A 16,907-nucleotide genomic window follows, 5' to 3' on the forward strand; every position below is an offset into this window, starting at 1 on the left:
GTAAGTTGTTAAACTATGTCTTTTTATTTAAAAAAAGCAACATGTTTTTGTGAGCTATTTTTTATGGAATTATAAAAACATTTTTTTTCTAAATTATAAAAACATTTTTCTAACATTTTAACTTGAATAATCTTTAGAGCGATTCGTCCGTCAGAATTGGTGGGAACGGTGTGGACAAAAAAAGAAAAAGAAAAGCTTTCGCCAAACACACTCAAGTTAATTCGACTGTCTACATTACTCACTTACTGGTATGAATTAAACATTGTTGAAGCCCATAACTTTGAAGAAAGAGTGGCAGTCTATACGAGAATTATTGATATATTAATGGTAATTAAATGTAATTTAATTTACTGATTTGAAATTTTCTGCGTAAAAAAGGCAGACACTTGTTATTTGTAAGTTTCTTCCTCCAATTTTGACCAAAATATCCATACATACATACATAAATACATAAATACATATATACATACATACATACATACATACATACATACATACATACATACATACATACATACATACATACATACATACATACATACATACATACATACATACATGCATACATGCATACATGCATACATACATACATACATACATCTATGCGTGCATATATACATGCATACATATTCTCAAATTGTATTATATTGAATTTGCATGTATTTTTTCAAATCGTAGGTTTTCCTTTCTTTAAACAATTTCAATGGAATGATGGAGATACTAGGTGCATTAAATTCTGCTCCGGTTTTTCGCCTTCAGCATTTGAAAGCTGTGGTAAGAGATAAAAAAAATTTGTATTTTTATAAATTTAAATTTAATTGTAAATTGGCGATTGGTAGCGATAGTAACGAAGTTAATTATTTATATTGCTACTAACATAAGTTTTATAAAAAAACGTCCGTTTTAATATTCGTACTGTTTTATAAGCAATAATTTTCTGCCGATGCGTAAAGTAAAAGAAAATAGCCTAGTCACTCAGTGAAGTTACGTTGCTTTTCAAGAAACTGCTGTCAGTCGGTTATTAGTTTAAACAATAAAATATTTCCATAAAATATATAGTCTGCAAGATAAACGGTTAGATTGTTTAAAGGAAAAACACCAAAAAAATTTATGTGGTTCAACCAATCTTTTAAAATATAATGCTTGTCAAGATTTTATGTTATAATTTTATATAATATAATATTATGAAATCCTAACTTTAGCTTTAATTTCTAGACCCGTGAAATCTCAAGTTCTAAAATACTATTTTTAAGTGCGTCAGTGCTCACTTGCTCAGTGCTGGAATTATCTTAACTCTTACAAAGGCATTTAGACAATAAAATATTCTTGAATGAAATAGAAGGAAAAAAAGCTATTACAACCAGCATACAATTTTTTTTTGTTGTTCACATTTATTTATTAAGTGGAGAACCTTATAACTTTGAGTGATAAAAAAACATGTGTTTTAAGAAATTTATTGACTTATACACTTTGTAAAAGTTTTAGCTTTTTTGATCTATAATCATGTCCAAGCTAAAGAGACTTATTAATTTTTTTTAAAACATTTGAAGCAAACCGACTAAACAAAATTCTGAAGAAGTTTAAAAAGTGACTTAATAAAAGTCTTTTTTTTTAAATTAAATATTTTTTTTAAAAACATAACCAGAAGTTCTATTAAACTAAAATAAACTTTTATTTATTTCATTTCAAACCGAAGTTATAAATGAAATTACTATAAAAAATTTCGACTTAAGTTTTACTAATTCGCCGTTTTGAGATTTGCCTACGTTAAGCACGCGCATCTCAAATATGTATGTTACATGATCGTTTAGTTTCCTTTTGGAGAATCTCCTGTAAGTTCGTTTTTAGTGATAAATTGTATTATAAACAAATAACTAATTTTTATGTTGTCTCATTTAAATTTGTCTATCTATACCCCCGTAATTTGTTTTAGGAATTATCGCCAAAACGATTGCAAGCTTTACAAGAAGCTAAGGATCTTACCGATGACGGTCACAATGTGAAATATATGGAAAAACTGCGTTCTATTAATCCACCTTGTGTTCCATTTTTAGGTACGCATATATATATATATATATATATATATATATATATATATATATATATATATACAGATACATATAAATATACATATCCATATACATATACATATACATATACATATACATATACATATACATATACATATACATATACATATATATATATATATATATATATATATATATATATACATATACATATACATATACATATACATATACATATATATATATATATATATAAATATATATATATATATATATATATATATATATATATATATATATATATATATATATATATATATATATATATATATATCAATACAACCATACATACAAGTAATTTATTATTCTACATAATTAATATAGAAGATAATGAAAACCTTTTAATATCTCGACTTTGTATATTGCTCTTTGCTTTATTTCCAGGAGTTTATTTGTCAAACATCTTACGTGCTGAAGAAGGCAATCCAGATTATTTGAGCAGTTCACCTGAAGGGCTAATAAATTTTAGTAAAAGGTTAAACACATTAATACGAAATCTTCATGAAGTATACCTTCTCCCATCATAAACGAAATTTTGGAAAGAAAATGAATTTACTTTTACGGGCTTAATACAACGGAGGGAGGAGGGGGGGATAAAAGGTGTAGTGGGAAATTGAGTCCATTTCTAGTAAAGGAGGAGGAGGGGGTCCTAATAAAAGGCAAAACACGAAAAAAACAATTTAATTCTAGTGCGGCTTGCGTTCAAATGTGCATTTTAACAGCTGTTTTATCATAATTTCAATATGATTTAATTTCCTTGTATGAGTTTTATAACGGAAAAACGGAAATGAGAAATAAACAAAACCCTAAATTTTGACAAATCGAGATTTACGAGATTTTTTAAAGATCTGCAATTTCTAAAGCTTGGTTATACTAATAGTTTTTATTCTTATCAGTGATTTATATGTGTATTTTCAGGTGATTTTTTTTTTTTTTTTTTATAATAACAAGTAAAAAATTTATAAATTTTATTGCTTTTTTAAACTTTATTTTTTTACTACAAAACTTTATTTAAACTTTTTTTTGTTAAACTTATTTTATCAACTTTTTTTTAAACATTAGCTTAAAATTGGTGGCAAAAATTTCTGAAAATTGATAAACGTCCCCTCCCGTGTATTAAGCACCTAAGAGTAATTGCCAAACTATGACGGGTGATTATTTCTCTTTTCTCACCAAAAATCTGCATACTTTAGTTTAAAACTTTTAACAGAGTTTAACAGATGCATATTAGATTTTAATAGATGCGGGCAATGCAAAACCATCAAGACATATTTTTATATATTTTTCTAAATTTTGTGTATCTAATTTCAAAATTGCATACATAAAATGTTATTTTAAATTGCTTATTAATTATATAACTAATTTTTAAAAAAATTTATTTTAGACGAATGGTTGCAGATATTACAGGCGAAATACAGAAATATCAAAATATGCCTTACAATCTGCAAGTTGAACCTTCTATTAGAGCATACTTAGAATCACTTGACCCTTTAGCTGGTCGCTCAGATAGTGAATTGAATGATCATCTTTACGAGATGTCACTTATGATTGAGCCGAGAAATGCAAAACAACCGGCTAAGTTTGTAAGTAATGTTTTTTTGTCTTGTTTTTATCGCTTTACACACTCTTATATTTCTTTTTTTAAATTATTGAATACTTGTTATTAGATACGAAAAACCGATATTCCGCTTAAATCACCTGGAATAAAACCCGGTCAGCGCAGTCTAATTAATTATCGAAAATCTACATCTGTTTTAGAGTTAGATCAGCATTTACCTTCTCGTCATTTGCCATCTCCAACTCACTCTGTTTCAGCATTTTCATTTGTCGTTAATGGAGATGTGACGGATGGCAAAGCAGAAAAAGAAAAAAAAGAAAATATTTCCTTACCTCCACCTTTGCTCTTGCCTCGTGCTCCTTTAGCCAACGAGACTCCTCCAGAAATTCCGACAAAACCTAATACATTAAAACAAGTTAATCAACCACCGGATATTACAAAACAGCAACCTTTGCCTCGTCAGCCACGTCGATCAATCTCTATGCAAGAATGCATTTTGCCACCTGCACTACCTCCAAGAACTAAAACCATAGGTGAAAAAACTATTTCATTTTCTTCCGACTACAAGAACTATGTTTCCCCTCCTCAGACTTCCCGCAGAAGTGAAGTTATTGATAATGATATCACAGCTTCTGATCCAGCTCCGATTATTCCGCCTCGGATTAATCAAGAATTTGTTCGTCGCCAATCTGAAGACTTTAATACTTCAACCCAGCTGCCGCAAATTCCTCCAAAAGTTAGCAATAAAAGGTGATAGAAAACAGTTTGTAAATTTGTTTTTTTTGTTTTTTAATTTTTATTTTTGGCGCCACCTGTTCTTTGTGTTCGGTTTTTATTCTACTAAAAAATAGCGTACTTATGTGTTAGTTCGTTTTGTATGTTTTCTTTTAGTTCATTTGTTAAATAAAACAAAAGTGGGGGGAGGGCACTCTATAATATTTTGTACTGTTATATAAATGAAATTGTAATTATTAATATTATTTTGATAAAGTACTTTTTTAATTTCTCAACAAATTTTTTTTGTGTGAATACTGTTAATATTGCATTTTAAACTTCTTAAAAATTTGGTCTGTTTTACGTCCATTATTTCTGTGTTTACACACGATTTTCCATTATGACATTTATATTGAACTTAATGATCTGATTTTCGGGCGTCCTATGATTCAACCGAATCCTAAATTATAATTTTGAACCGAATATGAGAAATTTATTACACAACCGAAAATATTCACGAAAAAAATTAGAGCCGAAATATTTTCGATCGAAAGTCATAATTGTATTTAGAACCGAAAAAATTTCGATCAAATCATCAATCGTCATAAATAATTTTAGAACCAAAAAAATTTCGATCGAAAGTCGTGAAATAAAGTTTTTAAATTAAAATAAAAAAAGAAAGGATTTTGTAATTCGATCCAAATTTTTTCGGTTGTAAAATTCGGTTCTAAAACTTTCGGCGCAAGAAAGGATTTTGTAATTCGATCCTGCAATAAAAGTATACTTTTCGGTTCTAAATTGTTCGGTTGTAAAATATTTCAGTGCTATTTTCGAGGATAAATATTTTCGGCTTTATCATGTGACACGGATTTTTGAACTTAATGAGCAGATTTTAATGAGTTTTGAACTTAATGAGCAGATTTTTGTAACCGCCCTTTTTAACTCGTTTTACAAATAAGGAAACTGAAACAATAAGAAATTTAAGAAAATTAATCTTCAATTTTAACATTAGGAACATTTTATATTTCTATTCAATTTTTTCCTTTTGATTTATTCGTTATTTTTATTTCTAAGATTAAATGAAATTTTAAATTTAAGAAAATTTTCTCGACGCAACTGAAACAACATAAAGCTTAACTCTAAAAAGGTTTCTGATAAATAATTAGATAAGAGTTATCTATATTTAATATTTTGGAAAGTAGAAAACCACATAGTTAGCTGAAAAATGTCATAATTAAAAAAAAAAAAAAAGTTACGCACCTTATGGACGACCTCTAAATACAGCTCAGTAAAGAAAGTCAGTTAAAAGTTGTATCGAATAGTTTAACAATAGATAAAACATTTTTGTAACGTTTTAATAATAAATAATACTAAAATAATTTTTAAATTTGATTTGGTATTTCCTAAATACGCCATCAAACTTTTAAGTTCATCCTACATGCCCAACTCCAGTTTATACTGCGCTTTTTTCATTTATCGTGGTTTTTGAACTCAGATATAATTTGCACGCTAGCTGATAATCTAAAAGTTAAAGATTTTACAATTATCTTATATAAGTTAAACAACAAATATTTGAGTTTTTTTAGCATATATAAATCATACTTAGATAGAACTTGAAATAATGATACAGTTTCTGTGCGAGTTAAAGTGAACTTTTTTCCATTAATAACAGGCACAACGTCCCACTTGGATGAAGAAAATAAAATCTTTAACGCAGTTCCGATGCCAGTTGTCTACAAAAAATAATATTAATATAAATATATATGCATATATTTGTTGTCAAAACAAACCAAACAATCTAACCTGTAATTTCCCCCAGAGACGACACCGTTCGCATCCAACACAATCCATAATTCTTGTAATATTTTTGTAATGAAGACGAAACTCCTCCTAACCAAAAATGTTACTTACAAAACATGCTTTTTAAGGTTAAAATTATTAATAGATAAAATAAATACATAAATAATATAGTTACATAATAAAATTAGAGTAAACAAAAAAATACATTAGAAATATAGCAGAATGTATCTATAACATTATCGGACAAAACATGGTGGATAAACTCAAATTTAGAACAAAAGTTGATCAAAAACTAAAAAAAACAAGTAAAACAACTTAACATATTATTGTTTATGTAGTTTATTATGTTGTTAACAAAATTTAAAACTTTTGAATCACACTAAAAAAATCACTAAAAAAGTTTTATAACACATTTTCCCTAATAAACTACATTTTTCTTTGGACAAAACAAGGAGGACATTCAAAAAATCGACTGAAAATTCAAAACATTTCAAAAATTAACATTTATTTTTCAAAAACTTCAAAAATTAACTTTGGTAGGACCTCCTTTGCTTTTAATTACTGCTTTCATTCTTTGAGGCATAGACTCAATTAATGAGTCAACAATTCTCATATCAATCTCTCGCCAGGCCTTCTCGATTTGTTCAAATAATTCCTCACTGGTCTTCACATTTGCATGCTCAATCTTATTATCAATTATTTCCTATAAATTTTCTATGGGATTCAAGTCAGGGTTTTGTGCAGGCCACTCCATTATGGTGATATTCTTGTTCTTGAACCATTGTTTTACAATTTTTGACGTATGTTTGGATCATTGTCCTGTTAAAAAAAATCCATTTTTTTGGTAACATTACATCTTCCATTATATCTTAGTAAACAAAACGGTCCCATTAATTTTGTGAATAGAACCAGTTCCTAGTGCTGAGAAACATCCCCAAACCATAGCAGACGTTCCATGTTTAACACTCTTATTGGTATATTTAGTATTGAACCTGGTGTTCTTTGGTCCCCAGACTCGCTTCTTGCCGTCGCTTCCAAAAATCTTTTATAATATTTTCACGTAAAACACTTCTTAATTTGTCGTAAGCCATTTTAAGTTGCAGTACACGCCATATATCACGAGTTAAATCTATTTTTAATTAAATTGAAAACATAGTTGGTCAGACGTTCCAAAATCTATTTTATTATTTTAGAGTAATGTTATGATAAAAGTGAAAACAAAAGAATACGATAAATTGAATAAAGACAATGAAATCTTATAAAAAAAGCATCGTTTTGATTTGTCCACCTTGTTTTGTCAAAGGAAAAATGTAGTTTGTTGAGAAAAATGTTATAAATTTTTTTTGTGATTCTTAGTATAATTCAAACGTTTTAAATTTTGTTAAGAACATAATAAACTATTTAAAAATTAATATGTACAATTGTTTTACTAGTTTTTTTAGTTTTTAATCAACTTTTGTTCTAAATTTGAGTTTGTCCACCATGTTTTGTCCGATACTGTATATAGAAATTATAGATACATTATAAAATTAGAACATTGAATTAGCTCATTTTTTTCGGGTTAAAAAAAAACACCTGCTTTTCATAATTTTCCAATAGCTCATGATAAAAATCAAACTTCTGTATTATACTTATATATTTTCAACTTAATATATTAAATTAATTAGAAACGAGAAACGCCAAAAGAAAATTTTTTTGCATAATAGTTTTTTTCTTGTTTAATTCAGTCCGGAAAGATTAATGAATTGAATCGTGTTACTACAGAGGTAGTCAGTTTTTTATTTGATGCAAATTTTATGTAACAAATCGACTTCTTGTGAGTAAAAAAAAATTTTATTCCTGAAAAGCATCCTCTTTTTGGATTTCCGGAAAATAATCCTGACTTATTTAAACAGTGGGTAGCATTTATCAATCAAAAGTTATGAAAGTCCAGTAAGAATTCGGCTATTTGTGCCATTTTGAAGAAAAATATTTAAAAATTGGCAAAAGAGTAACATTAGTTTGAGATTTGAACCCTGTTCCAATTATTTATTGCTTAACTGAAAAAATACCACCATTAGCATATCCAACCACACCGAAAACTAGAAAGCCACCGTCTGCCCGTCATTCATTAAATAATCGGGATGAACCCAGCATATTTATAGAAAAAGATAAAATCCACTGATTAAATGATTTGGATAACTTTAACCCCGAAGGGCATCAGCTCAAAATATATAATGGCAAATACATATTTTTTAAGTTAGAATTTAATCGACGCTTAGGTATTTCTGAAATTACAGGAAAAATTGTAGTTGATGAAATTATGCATATTTCATTGTTTTTTAAATCAATTTATGTTCCATCGCCTCCATGGTTTCGAAATATTGGCTGTGTATTGGAAAAAAATAGTGTATTGGAGAATTTTCCAGCCTATATAAAAGATTACGTAGAAGGAAATAGTTTGTCAAATGATTTAATAACAGAACTCAATGAAATAAAATACAAAAACCCAGTTGATCGGCCAAAAAGTTTTCATCAAACCTTTTACGATATTCCCTTATTCTTCGATATACTTATAAACTTATAAAACTTATAAAATCTTATAAACTTATAACTTCTTGATGCATCAAGCTTTTTAAAGTTGATAAATATATGAGGGACAATAAGTAACAGTAAGCAAAAACATAACAACAATTTCAGTATTGGAAATGCAGCTGTTATGGGTGACATGAAATATTTATTTTTGAGAAAATTAGCCAAATGGATTGAGAATTGGCAATTATCTCAAGTTTCAAACTCTCAAAAGTTTGCATTAAGAGTCATTTTTTGTAAGAATCAGGCAGTCAATGGAAGTGACCTCCTCCAAATTGCTTGAATTTTTTATATATTGATCAGAATATAGAAAAAACCTGTTGGGGAAAAAAAAAAATTTCAAAAATGTTTCGTTCACTCAGAATCTGGGCTTAAATTTATGAGATTTTTTTAAAAATTTTTAGAAATTTAGTTTTTGCCACCTTTGAACCTTTGAAGTTGCACATAGCTTTTGTAGTTAATATCAGACGTAACCCAAAAGCTCTCTCCAAAAAATATAAAAAAGTTGCGTGACACTGTGCGGTTGGCTAATTATCATAGTTCAAAAGTACAAAATCAATCAGTTTTGTCAACTTTTAATCAGAGTTAATTCTAGCGGCGAAGTGTTGCACACAATTTTTCGTTTAGGATTTGAAATTATCAAAGGTATTGAGTCTAAAAATGCAAAGAAAGTTATGTGATACCTAAGGCCTATTAATATATTAAGGCTTGAAATTGGAAAAAAATGTTTTAGTATACTTACAAAATGAACCATTACGGCAGAGGCACTTAGTTTTGTAAAAATGTAAACATATCCAACTGTCAATACAAAAAGGTCCTAACATAATAATAAAAAAAATTCGTGTGATCTTTAGATATTAAGTTAAAAATAAAGGTACAAATTGTTAAAAATGATTAAGTACGAAGAGATATTTTTTTGGACACACAGATGAGGTTTTCGCTCACAATAAAATTTCTATCATCCAAAATTAGCATTTAGCATTACACAAAACATTGCACGTAATGTTAAGAAAAAATTTAAGCGTTTCTGACTATGATATAGAAATCATAACAATTGAAATAAATAATAATAAAAAACAATACATGATCAGAAGTGAATTATTTAAATTTACGTCATAACCAAATAACTTGTGGTGATCGAATGGAAGAAGAATCGCTGATATCACGATTGTGGAGAAACAAGTTAGTGGGCGGTTGTTTACTTTACCATAAAAATGTCTTAACTTTATTTTAACGATCTTTAAAATTTGCATAAATAGAGTAGATATTCTATCATTGCTATTGAGAAATAGGTACTGCATAAATAGAACTTGTTTTTAGTTGAGTATGAAACAAAACAAATATTTTTATGAAAACTGTTGTTGCTTTTCAAAAGGAAATTGTGGATCATTCAAAAAACATAAAATTATAAACAAAATGTTCTACATTCATCAGCTAGGAGATGTTGATGTTAAGAAACCTCATCAACTTAAAGGTAATTATGTATTTTAAATTTACGCAGACTGTAATATAATTTTTATAATTACATACTTTATAACTTCTCTGCAATAAGATTTTGAGACAAAGTTCTTTAAACAAAAAAAAATAGCTCTTTTAATTAATTCCTCACTCTTTTAATAAATAATCACTAAATTAATCACACTCTTGCAATATTGTATTTTAATAATAACAACAATGTATTTCAAACTTGTAAACATTTTTCGTGAAGAGTCAGATTATAAACAATGCTTTAAATGACACACTTAATAATTGTTTAAAAAATTGTTTTTAGGTCATGCGATTAAACGATAATAATATTTGGGAAGAAAATGGACTTATTGCAAATAGACTTAAAAGAAATCTTGAAAAGGATGAACAAATATGTGCTTTTCACCGGTACACGTTTGGTATTGCATGGAGTCCTCCAAAAACATGCTTTCATCCTCACCATCTAAATATAAAAGGAAAAAAATCTCCCGCTTTAAGGGCGTCACCAATACATGTCGTCATATCAATGTCAAAGCGATACAATGAAGTATTTTCAGTTGGTGCAATGCTGTGTTTTACCCATTTAAAGCAAGAAACTGCTTTATCTAGAGTCAACGAAAACACCAATTTATGTACAGAAACACAAACACAACAAGAACAAACATATATGACACCTGCTACTCCAGATGAAGAATTTGATCCCGGTGAAATTAATGTTTCACAGGAGATTTTGGACGAATCTCTAAGAAGCCGTGAGAGTGTAACAAGTATACCAAAAAGTTTATAATGAACACATTTGAGTGTACCAAACATCGTATAGAAACAGCAAGAAAATGGCATGCATCTCATAAAGGGTTGGCATTTCCAGAGAAGAAAGTATTCGTCCGATCTAGTCTTGATCAAACAAAGTGTGAACATTTCTTAGACTTTATATTTACAAGCGGTATTTTGCATGATGTTGCTTATGGAATAACCAAATTAAAATACGACAGCGGTGAAGAACAAAAGATAGTGCATGCAATACTGACGACAAAATATAGCCACGCTATCATGTTCTATCGAAAAAGTTGTAGTGAAAACAATTATATACCATTATCTGATTCAAGTTTGTGGAAAGTATTGCATGCAATAAAACCTTCAAGTCGAAAAAGCTTAGCTGGATTAGATGATGTTACTGCTTCAGGCATGAATGGTTTTCAAACATTACAAAAATTGGCACAAAGATTTAGTTCTAAATCTCTCGAAGCTGCCCTTGAAAAAGGAAAAAGGTATTTGAAAACAAGTTATCAAACCAATTGTAGTGTCAATGACTCAAACATTTCTTCTCATAGCTCAAAACATGCCTTATCAGATCCATCTGAAAAAAATCTTCAATCCAACACAGAGATATCAGAAGTGGTATGTGCCGATTGCTATGATTTGTGCAAAGCTATCGAGATGATCAAAGAACTAACAATTCAAAATTCTGACGATGCTGATTCTATTTATGATTTGGAAATTACTGTAAAGGATGTATTCAACTACATAAAACACCTGATGAGAGATTCTCAACAGAAAAAGGCAAAAATCGAAGCTTTTAAGCAATTAAACGATGAAACTGCTTTCTGGCTTAAAGATTTTTGTCAAAAAATTCTTCCGGTTCGATACAGAGAGGGCCAAAGAGAGTATTTTGGCAAGAAAGGAATGAGTTTACATGTGGATATATTCTTCATAAAAATAGCAGGAAAGTTATTCAAACGTGTTTACTTTACTTCAATGTATAGGTGTGATCAGGGAATAGGTGATGTTGTTTCGTTAGCCACTACAGTTTTAGACCAATTCAGAATTGATCAACCGCATATCAAGAAAATGTTTACCAAATCTGATAATGCCGGCTGCTATCAGGGAAATCTTTCAGCTGAAGCAATCTACAATGTATGCAAAGAGAGAGATATAAAGTTGCTGAGATATGATTATAATGAACCCTGTTGTGGAAAAGATCAATGTGACAGGGAGAGTGCAGTTGTAAAGACAATTTTAAGGAGTTACGTTGACTCTGGTAATAATCTTTTGACTGCTGAAGATATACACAAGGCTATGCATTATAGTTTTGGCGCAAAAGATGCAAAAGTAGCAGTTGCTCAAATTAGCAATGATAAAACTGTAGTTACTGGACCAAAGATTAAAAACATTAGCAACTATCACTCATTTGAGTTTGGTGAGAAAAGTATGAAGATGTGGCGTTTTTTCAATATCGGTGAGGGAATTGAACAAGAGTATGGAAATCTTAAAATTCAAGCCTCGATTAAGTTGTTGTTGCCATATAGCAAAACAGATAATTCAATTAAGCGTAACAAGTCACTTAAGGAAAAACAGAAAAGAAGTGACAGGCAATTATATTCATTAAGATTTTGCACTGAAATGAATTGTACTTTATCATTTGAAAGCGATGCTGAGTTAGAAGAACACATGCTATCCAGTCTTCATACAGTTCCGAAATCATTAACATCATTGGATAAAGTTCGCAACTCGTTTGTTCATAAGATGAAAATTACTTCACAACTAAATATGTCAATTTCTTCATCCTCTAACAGTGCTTCCGTAAAAGACAAACCACATTGCATGAACATTTTTCTATTGCAAGGTTGGGCATTACCAGTTCGAAGTTCTTTTAGATTTTCAAATCAGCAGAAAGAACTGTTGTATAAATACTTTATTCGTGGAGAAGAATCAGGTAATAAAATGAGCCCTGAGCAGGTTCACATGCAGCTGAGGAGAGAACTTCCGACTGATCAATATGTAACTAGCCAACAAATAAGATCTTTATTTTCAAGGTAGGCATTGTTGCTATCAAAACTTTTGCAAATTAGATTATGTTTCTGACTGTTAAATAGTTCTTTTACAAATATGAAATTAAAATTTAGGTGAAAGTTATAATTTTGTGTGTTTGTTTACATATGTTTAAAAATATGTACAATTGATATTGTTATAGATTTAGTAACCTGAAAAGAAAAGGTAAGCTGGTAGAACCGACAACAGAAAATAATGAAAATAGTCAGATTAACGATAACAAAGAAGTTTATGGCGAAAATGATGACTTTAATCTGGCAGGAGACAATGAAGATGATAATAAATATGAGAAGACATCGCCAATCTTGCAAAAGAAATTTGTCTTGTATGGAAAGTGAATGATTGGGTTGCTGTTGCATATGAAAAACAATGGAATATTGGATATATTGTGGAGGTAATATTATTCAAAGTATATATTAGTTTCAAGTTTTTATTTTGTTTTACAAAACAGTGCTCTAAAATAAAAGGAATATAAATAAAATGTAAAAATAATTTCAGAATGACATTATATAAGACTTTACAAGTTTTATTGAATGTAAGCAAAATTAAACAAATCATAAACTCTTTATTATATTATTTTAAATGTTGCGCTAATACTTTTAGGTATCTATAACTGGGATCAGAGTTAATTGTATGATTAACAGGCAAGAGAATACTTTTCGCTGGCCAGTTACTACCGAGGAGATAAATAACCAAACTGATAAAATTATCTGTTTAGTAAATGCTCCTTTTCTAATCAGTGGTTGTGGCGATTATTCATTATCCGAAGAAGACTATAATACAGTCATATCATTATTCTTAGAGAAACTTACTGCAGCATAGTAGAAATTATGTGTGATGTGGTGGATAATGTGTGTAAATGACTCTATTAATAAATGAAAAACTAATTTTTAAATGGAAAAACATTTAAATGTTTGATTTATGTTTTATTTAATTAGCAATATAGTTATCTTGATGTTAGATTTTTGTTCAGTTTTTAATTCATGTTATATCATGCGTGTGACAAAATCACACGAATTTTTTTTATTATTATGTTAGGACCTTTTTGTATTGACAGTTGGATATGTTTACATTTTTACAAAACTAAGCGCCTCTGCCGTAATGGTTCATTCTGTAAGTATACTAAAACATTTTTTTCCAATTTCAAGCCTTAATATATTAATAGGCCTTAGGTATCACATAACTTTCTTTGCATTTTTAGACTCAATATCTTTGATAATTTCAAATCCTAAAAGAAAAATTGTGTGCAACACTTCGCCGCTAGAATTAACTCTGATTAAAAGTTGACAAAACTGATTGATTTTGTACTTTTGAACTATGATAATTAGCCAACCGCACAGTGTCACGCAACTTTTTTATATTTTTTGGAGAGAGCTTTTGGGTTACGTCTGATATTAACTACAAAAGCTATGTGCAACTTCAAAGGTTCAAAGGTGGCAAAAACTAAATTTCTAAAAATTTTTAAAAAAATCTCATAAATTTAAGCCCAGATTCCAAGTGAACGAAACATTTTTGAAAATTTTTTTTTTCCCCAACAGGTTTTCTCTATATTCTGATCAATATATAAAAAATTCAAGCAATTTGGAGGAGGTCACTTCCACAGTTTCAGGAATTTGCCTGATTCTTAGAAAAAATGGCTCTTAAGTAAACAAACATTAGAAGCTTTGGGGTCAACTTTAAGATGCACAGCTTCACTTATTGATGATTAAATTCAAAAAGGGTATCATCATTTTTTAGTATCACGCTTGCAAACTGATCCATTAGAACTAAGATTTTCAAAGTATCGTCAAATGAGTGGTGGCAGATTTTTAATTGGTCTGCGTGAACTTGAGACGTCTAAGCGCATATTAGCTTTGAAAACATTACTTAAAGAGTCAGTCAATATCTGGGAAGATGTTAAAAAAGAGAGTTGTAATATATCTTTACTTAAATTATTTGATGATAAATTGCAAGAAATCTTACCAGATATTGAAGAATGCAGTTTAGATTTAGAGAGCTTTGAAGTTGCTATAGTTATTTCTGGTTATGTTATTAAAAAGTTTAATAAAAAGATCAAATGTGATGTTTGCAAAACATTTCTATTAGCTGAATCTGGTGAGCTACAATGCCAATATTTAGAAAAACTTTCTTGTGGTGGATTGATTTTACCAGCTATTGATCTTACACATTATGTTGCCAAAGCATTTTCAATATTAGATACTGCCATTTTGCTTATAAGAGACGCAACTCTCTCAGATTGATATGCTGCAGAACGGGTACTTAAATTAAATGATTGTGCTACCTTCATTCTTATGTGATGAACATCAAATTATTAGTATAAAATTTGTAAATCGCGTTGTTGTAAATATTTATTTTAACAATGAACAGAAACAATTTTCTGATGAAATTCGAAACAACAGTGTAAAGGATTTTAAATGCAAACAAAGAAAAAGATTGAAGCTGAATTAGTTAAAGTAATAATCAACTGAACTAATCAATCAAGCTGAACTAATCAATCAAGCTGAACTAATCAATCAAGCCGAACTGAAGTAGCTAATGCTACTAATTATACAGTTGAATTATTATACTTTTAATGTATATTCTTCCTTTATTGTTAGATTTTTGTTTATCATTTTATATATCTTGTTAACATTATTGAGATTTTATTTTGAGAAATATGCATACATACATACATACATACATACATACATACATACATACATACATACATACATACATACATACATACATACATACATACATACATACATACATACATACATACAATATGAGGTACATCTTTAAGTTAACTAACCCATTACAAATTTTAATATTTTATCATTAATAAAATTATTACAATTTTATATTGATAAACAAAGTACAATATATTATTCTCTTATTTCAGCGATGTAAGTTTTTAGAAACATTATCATCAGGCAAAAGAAAGTGTCTAATTTTTGAGACTTAATTTATATTTGTCAAATAAATTTTATATTATATAAGAAAAAATTGAAAAAAAGTGAACTTATTAAAAAAAAAATTGATCTTTTAAACTGAAGTTTTAAGAAGAATTTAAGCAATGCTTAAATCATGTTTAATTTTATCAATGTCAAGGTGTTATGGCATTATTAGACTCTTTAAATATCAAATCCTTTTTTTATATTCAATCGTACTATTTAGTGTAATTTGTGAGTGAACTATAGCAGCATAATAAAATCAGGTTATTGCCACTGCGATATTTTGTTACTGTCACTAAGATACTTTGTTACTGTCACTGAGGTATTCTGCTACTGTCACTGCGATAATTTGTTACTGCCACTTAGGTATTCTGTTACTGATACTGCGATATTTTGTTAGTCACTGCGATATTTTGTTTTTATTGTTCAATATTTTCTTGAATGATAAAATGAATTAGTTTTACCAAAAAGATTTTATAAAACTTAAAATAATTTTGAAAAGTCCCTTTGAATTAAATTACATGACTGTTTGTTTAAAAAATCAACTTAAATGATTATTTGTTTATTTTAAGGTAACTATAAAGACCAATATGCATTGCGGTTTGTTTCTATATAGAAACTGGGGAGTTCCGCAGTAAACTTTTCGGTGTGAGAATATCTAGTTACAGCTGATAATAGGCACTAAAGAAAATACACTAGTTTATTTAGGGATAGGCCAGCAAGATGTACATACATCAAGAGATTTAAAAAAGATTTAATAAAAACTGCTTGCCCAACAATGTATTTTTCCAATATTAATAACATTTGCTATGTTTTTGAGACGGCTGAGTGCATTTGTAAAAAAAAATTATTTTTTCTAAAAACCTCTCTAGTTTTTTTTTTAATTTAGTTTATGGCAAGCAGTGTATATGTATTTCAAGAAATAGCAGATTTAGATTGGCA

At 28.8% G+C, this 16,907-nt stretch overlaps 3 protein-coding genes across 4 annotated transcripts in view; 2 read left to right on the forward strand and 1 right to left on the reverse strand.

Annotated features, from left to right (window-relative positions):
• Positions 1–4,653, forward strand: part of LOC100196975 (son of sevenless homolog 2) — an 86,580-nt gene extending 81,927 nt beyond the window's left edge. The window contains exons 24-29 of the mRNA XM_065805406.1: positions 138–327; positions 679–774; positions 1,934–2,054; positions 2,475–2,565; positions 3,475–3,673; positions 3,758–4,653. Coding sequence (XP_065661478.1) covers positions 138–327; positions 679–774; positions 1,934–2,054; positions 2,475–2,565; positions 3,475–3,673; positions 3,758–4,402 — 1,342 coding nt within the window. The 3' untranslated portion in view covers positions 4,403–4,653. The remainder of the gene's footprint in view (positions 1–137; positions 328–678; positions 775–1,933; positions 2,055–2,474; positions 2,566–3,474; positions 3,674–3,757) is intronic.
• Positions 4,654–5,664: 1,011 nt separating this feature from the next.
• The window catches only part of LOC100212409 (ERO1-like protein beta), a 32,662-nt gene continuing 21,419 nt past the window's right edge, over positions 5,665–16,907 (reverse strand). For both annotated transcript variants that reach the window (XM_065805408.1, XM_065805409.1), the window contains exons 12-14: positions 6,166–6,252; positions 5,965–6,095; positions 5,665–5,883 (exon numbers count right to left, since the gene is read on the reverse strand). In XM_065805408.1, coding sequence (XP_065661480.1) covers positions 5,832–5,883; positions 5,965–6,095; positions 6,166–6,252 — 270 coding nt within the window. In that variant the 3' untranslated portion in view covers positions 5,665–5,831. The remainder of the gene's footprint in view (positions 5,884–5,964; positions 6,096–6,165; positions 6,253–16,907) is intronic.
• On the forward strand, positions 11,561–13,762 carry LOC136084726 (uncharacterized). The gene is made up of 3 exons (XM_065805407.1): positions 11,561–13,013; positions 13,172–13,423; positions 13,633–13,762. The coding sequence occupies exons 1-2, from the start codon at positions 11,638–11,640 to the stop codon at positions 13,365–13,367; spliced, it is 1,572 nt and encodes a 523-aa protein (XP_065661479.1). The 5' UTR covers positions 11,561–11,637; the 3' UTR covers positions 13,368–13,423; positions 13,633–13,762.

The sequence above is a fragment of the Hydra vulgaris genome, chromosome 09 (genome assembly GCF_038396675.1).
Source record: "Hydra vulgaris chromosome 09, alternate assembly HydraT2T_AEP".
In the NCBI taxonomy this organism is placed as follows: domain Eukaryota; kingdom Metazoa; phylum Cnidaria; class Hydrozoa; order Anthoathecata; family Hydridae; genus Hydra; species Hydra vulgaris.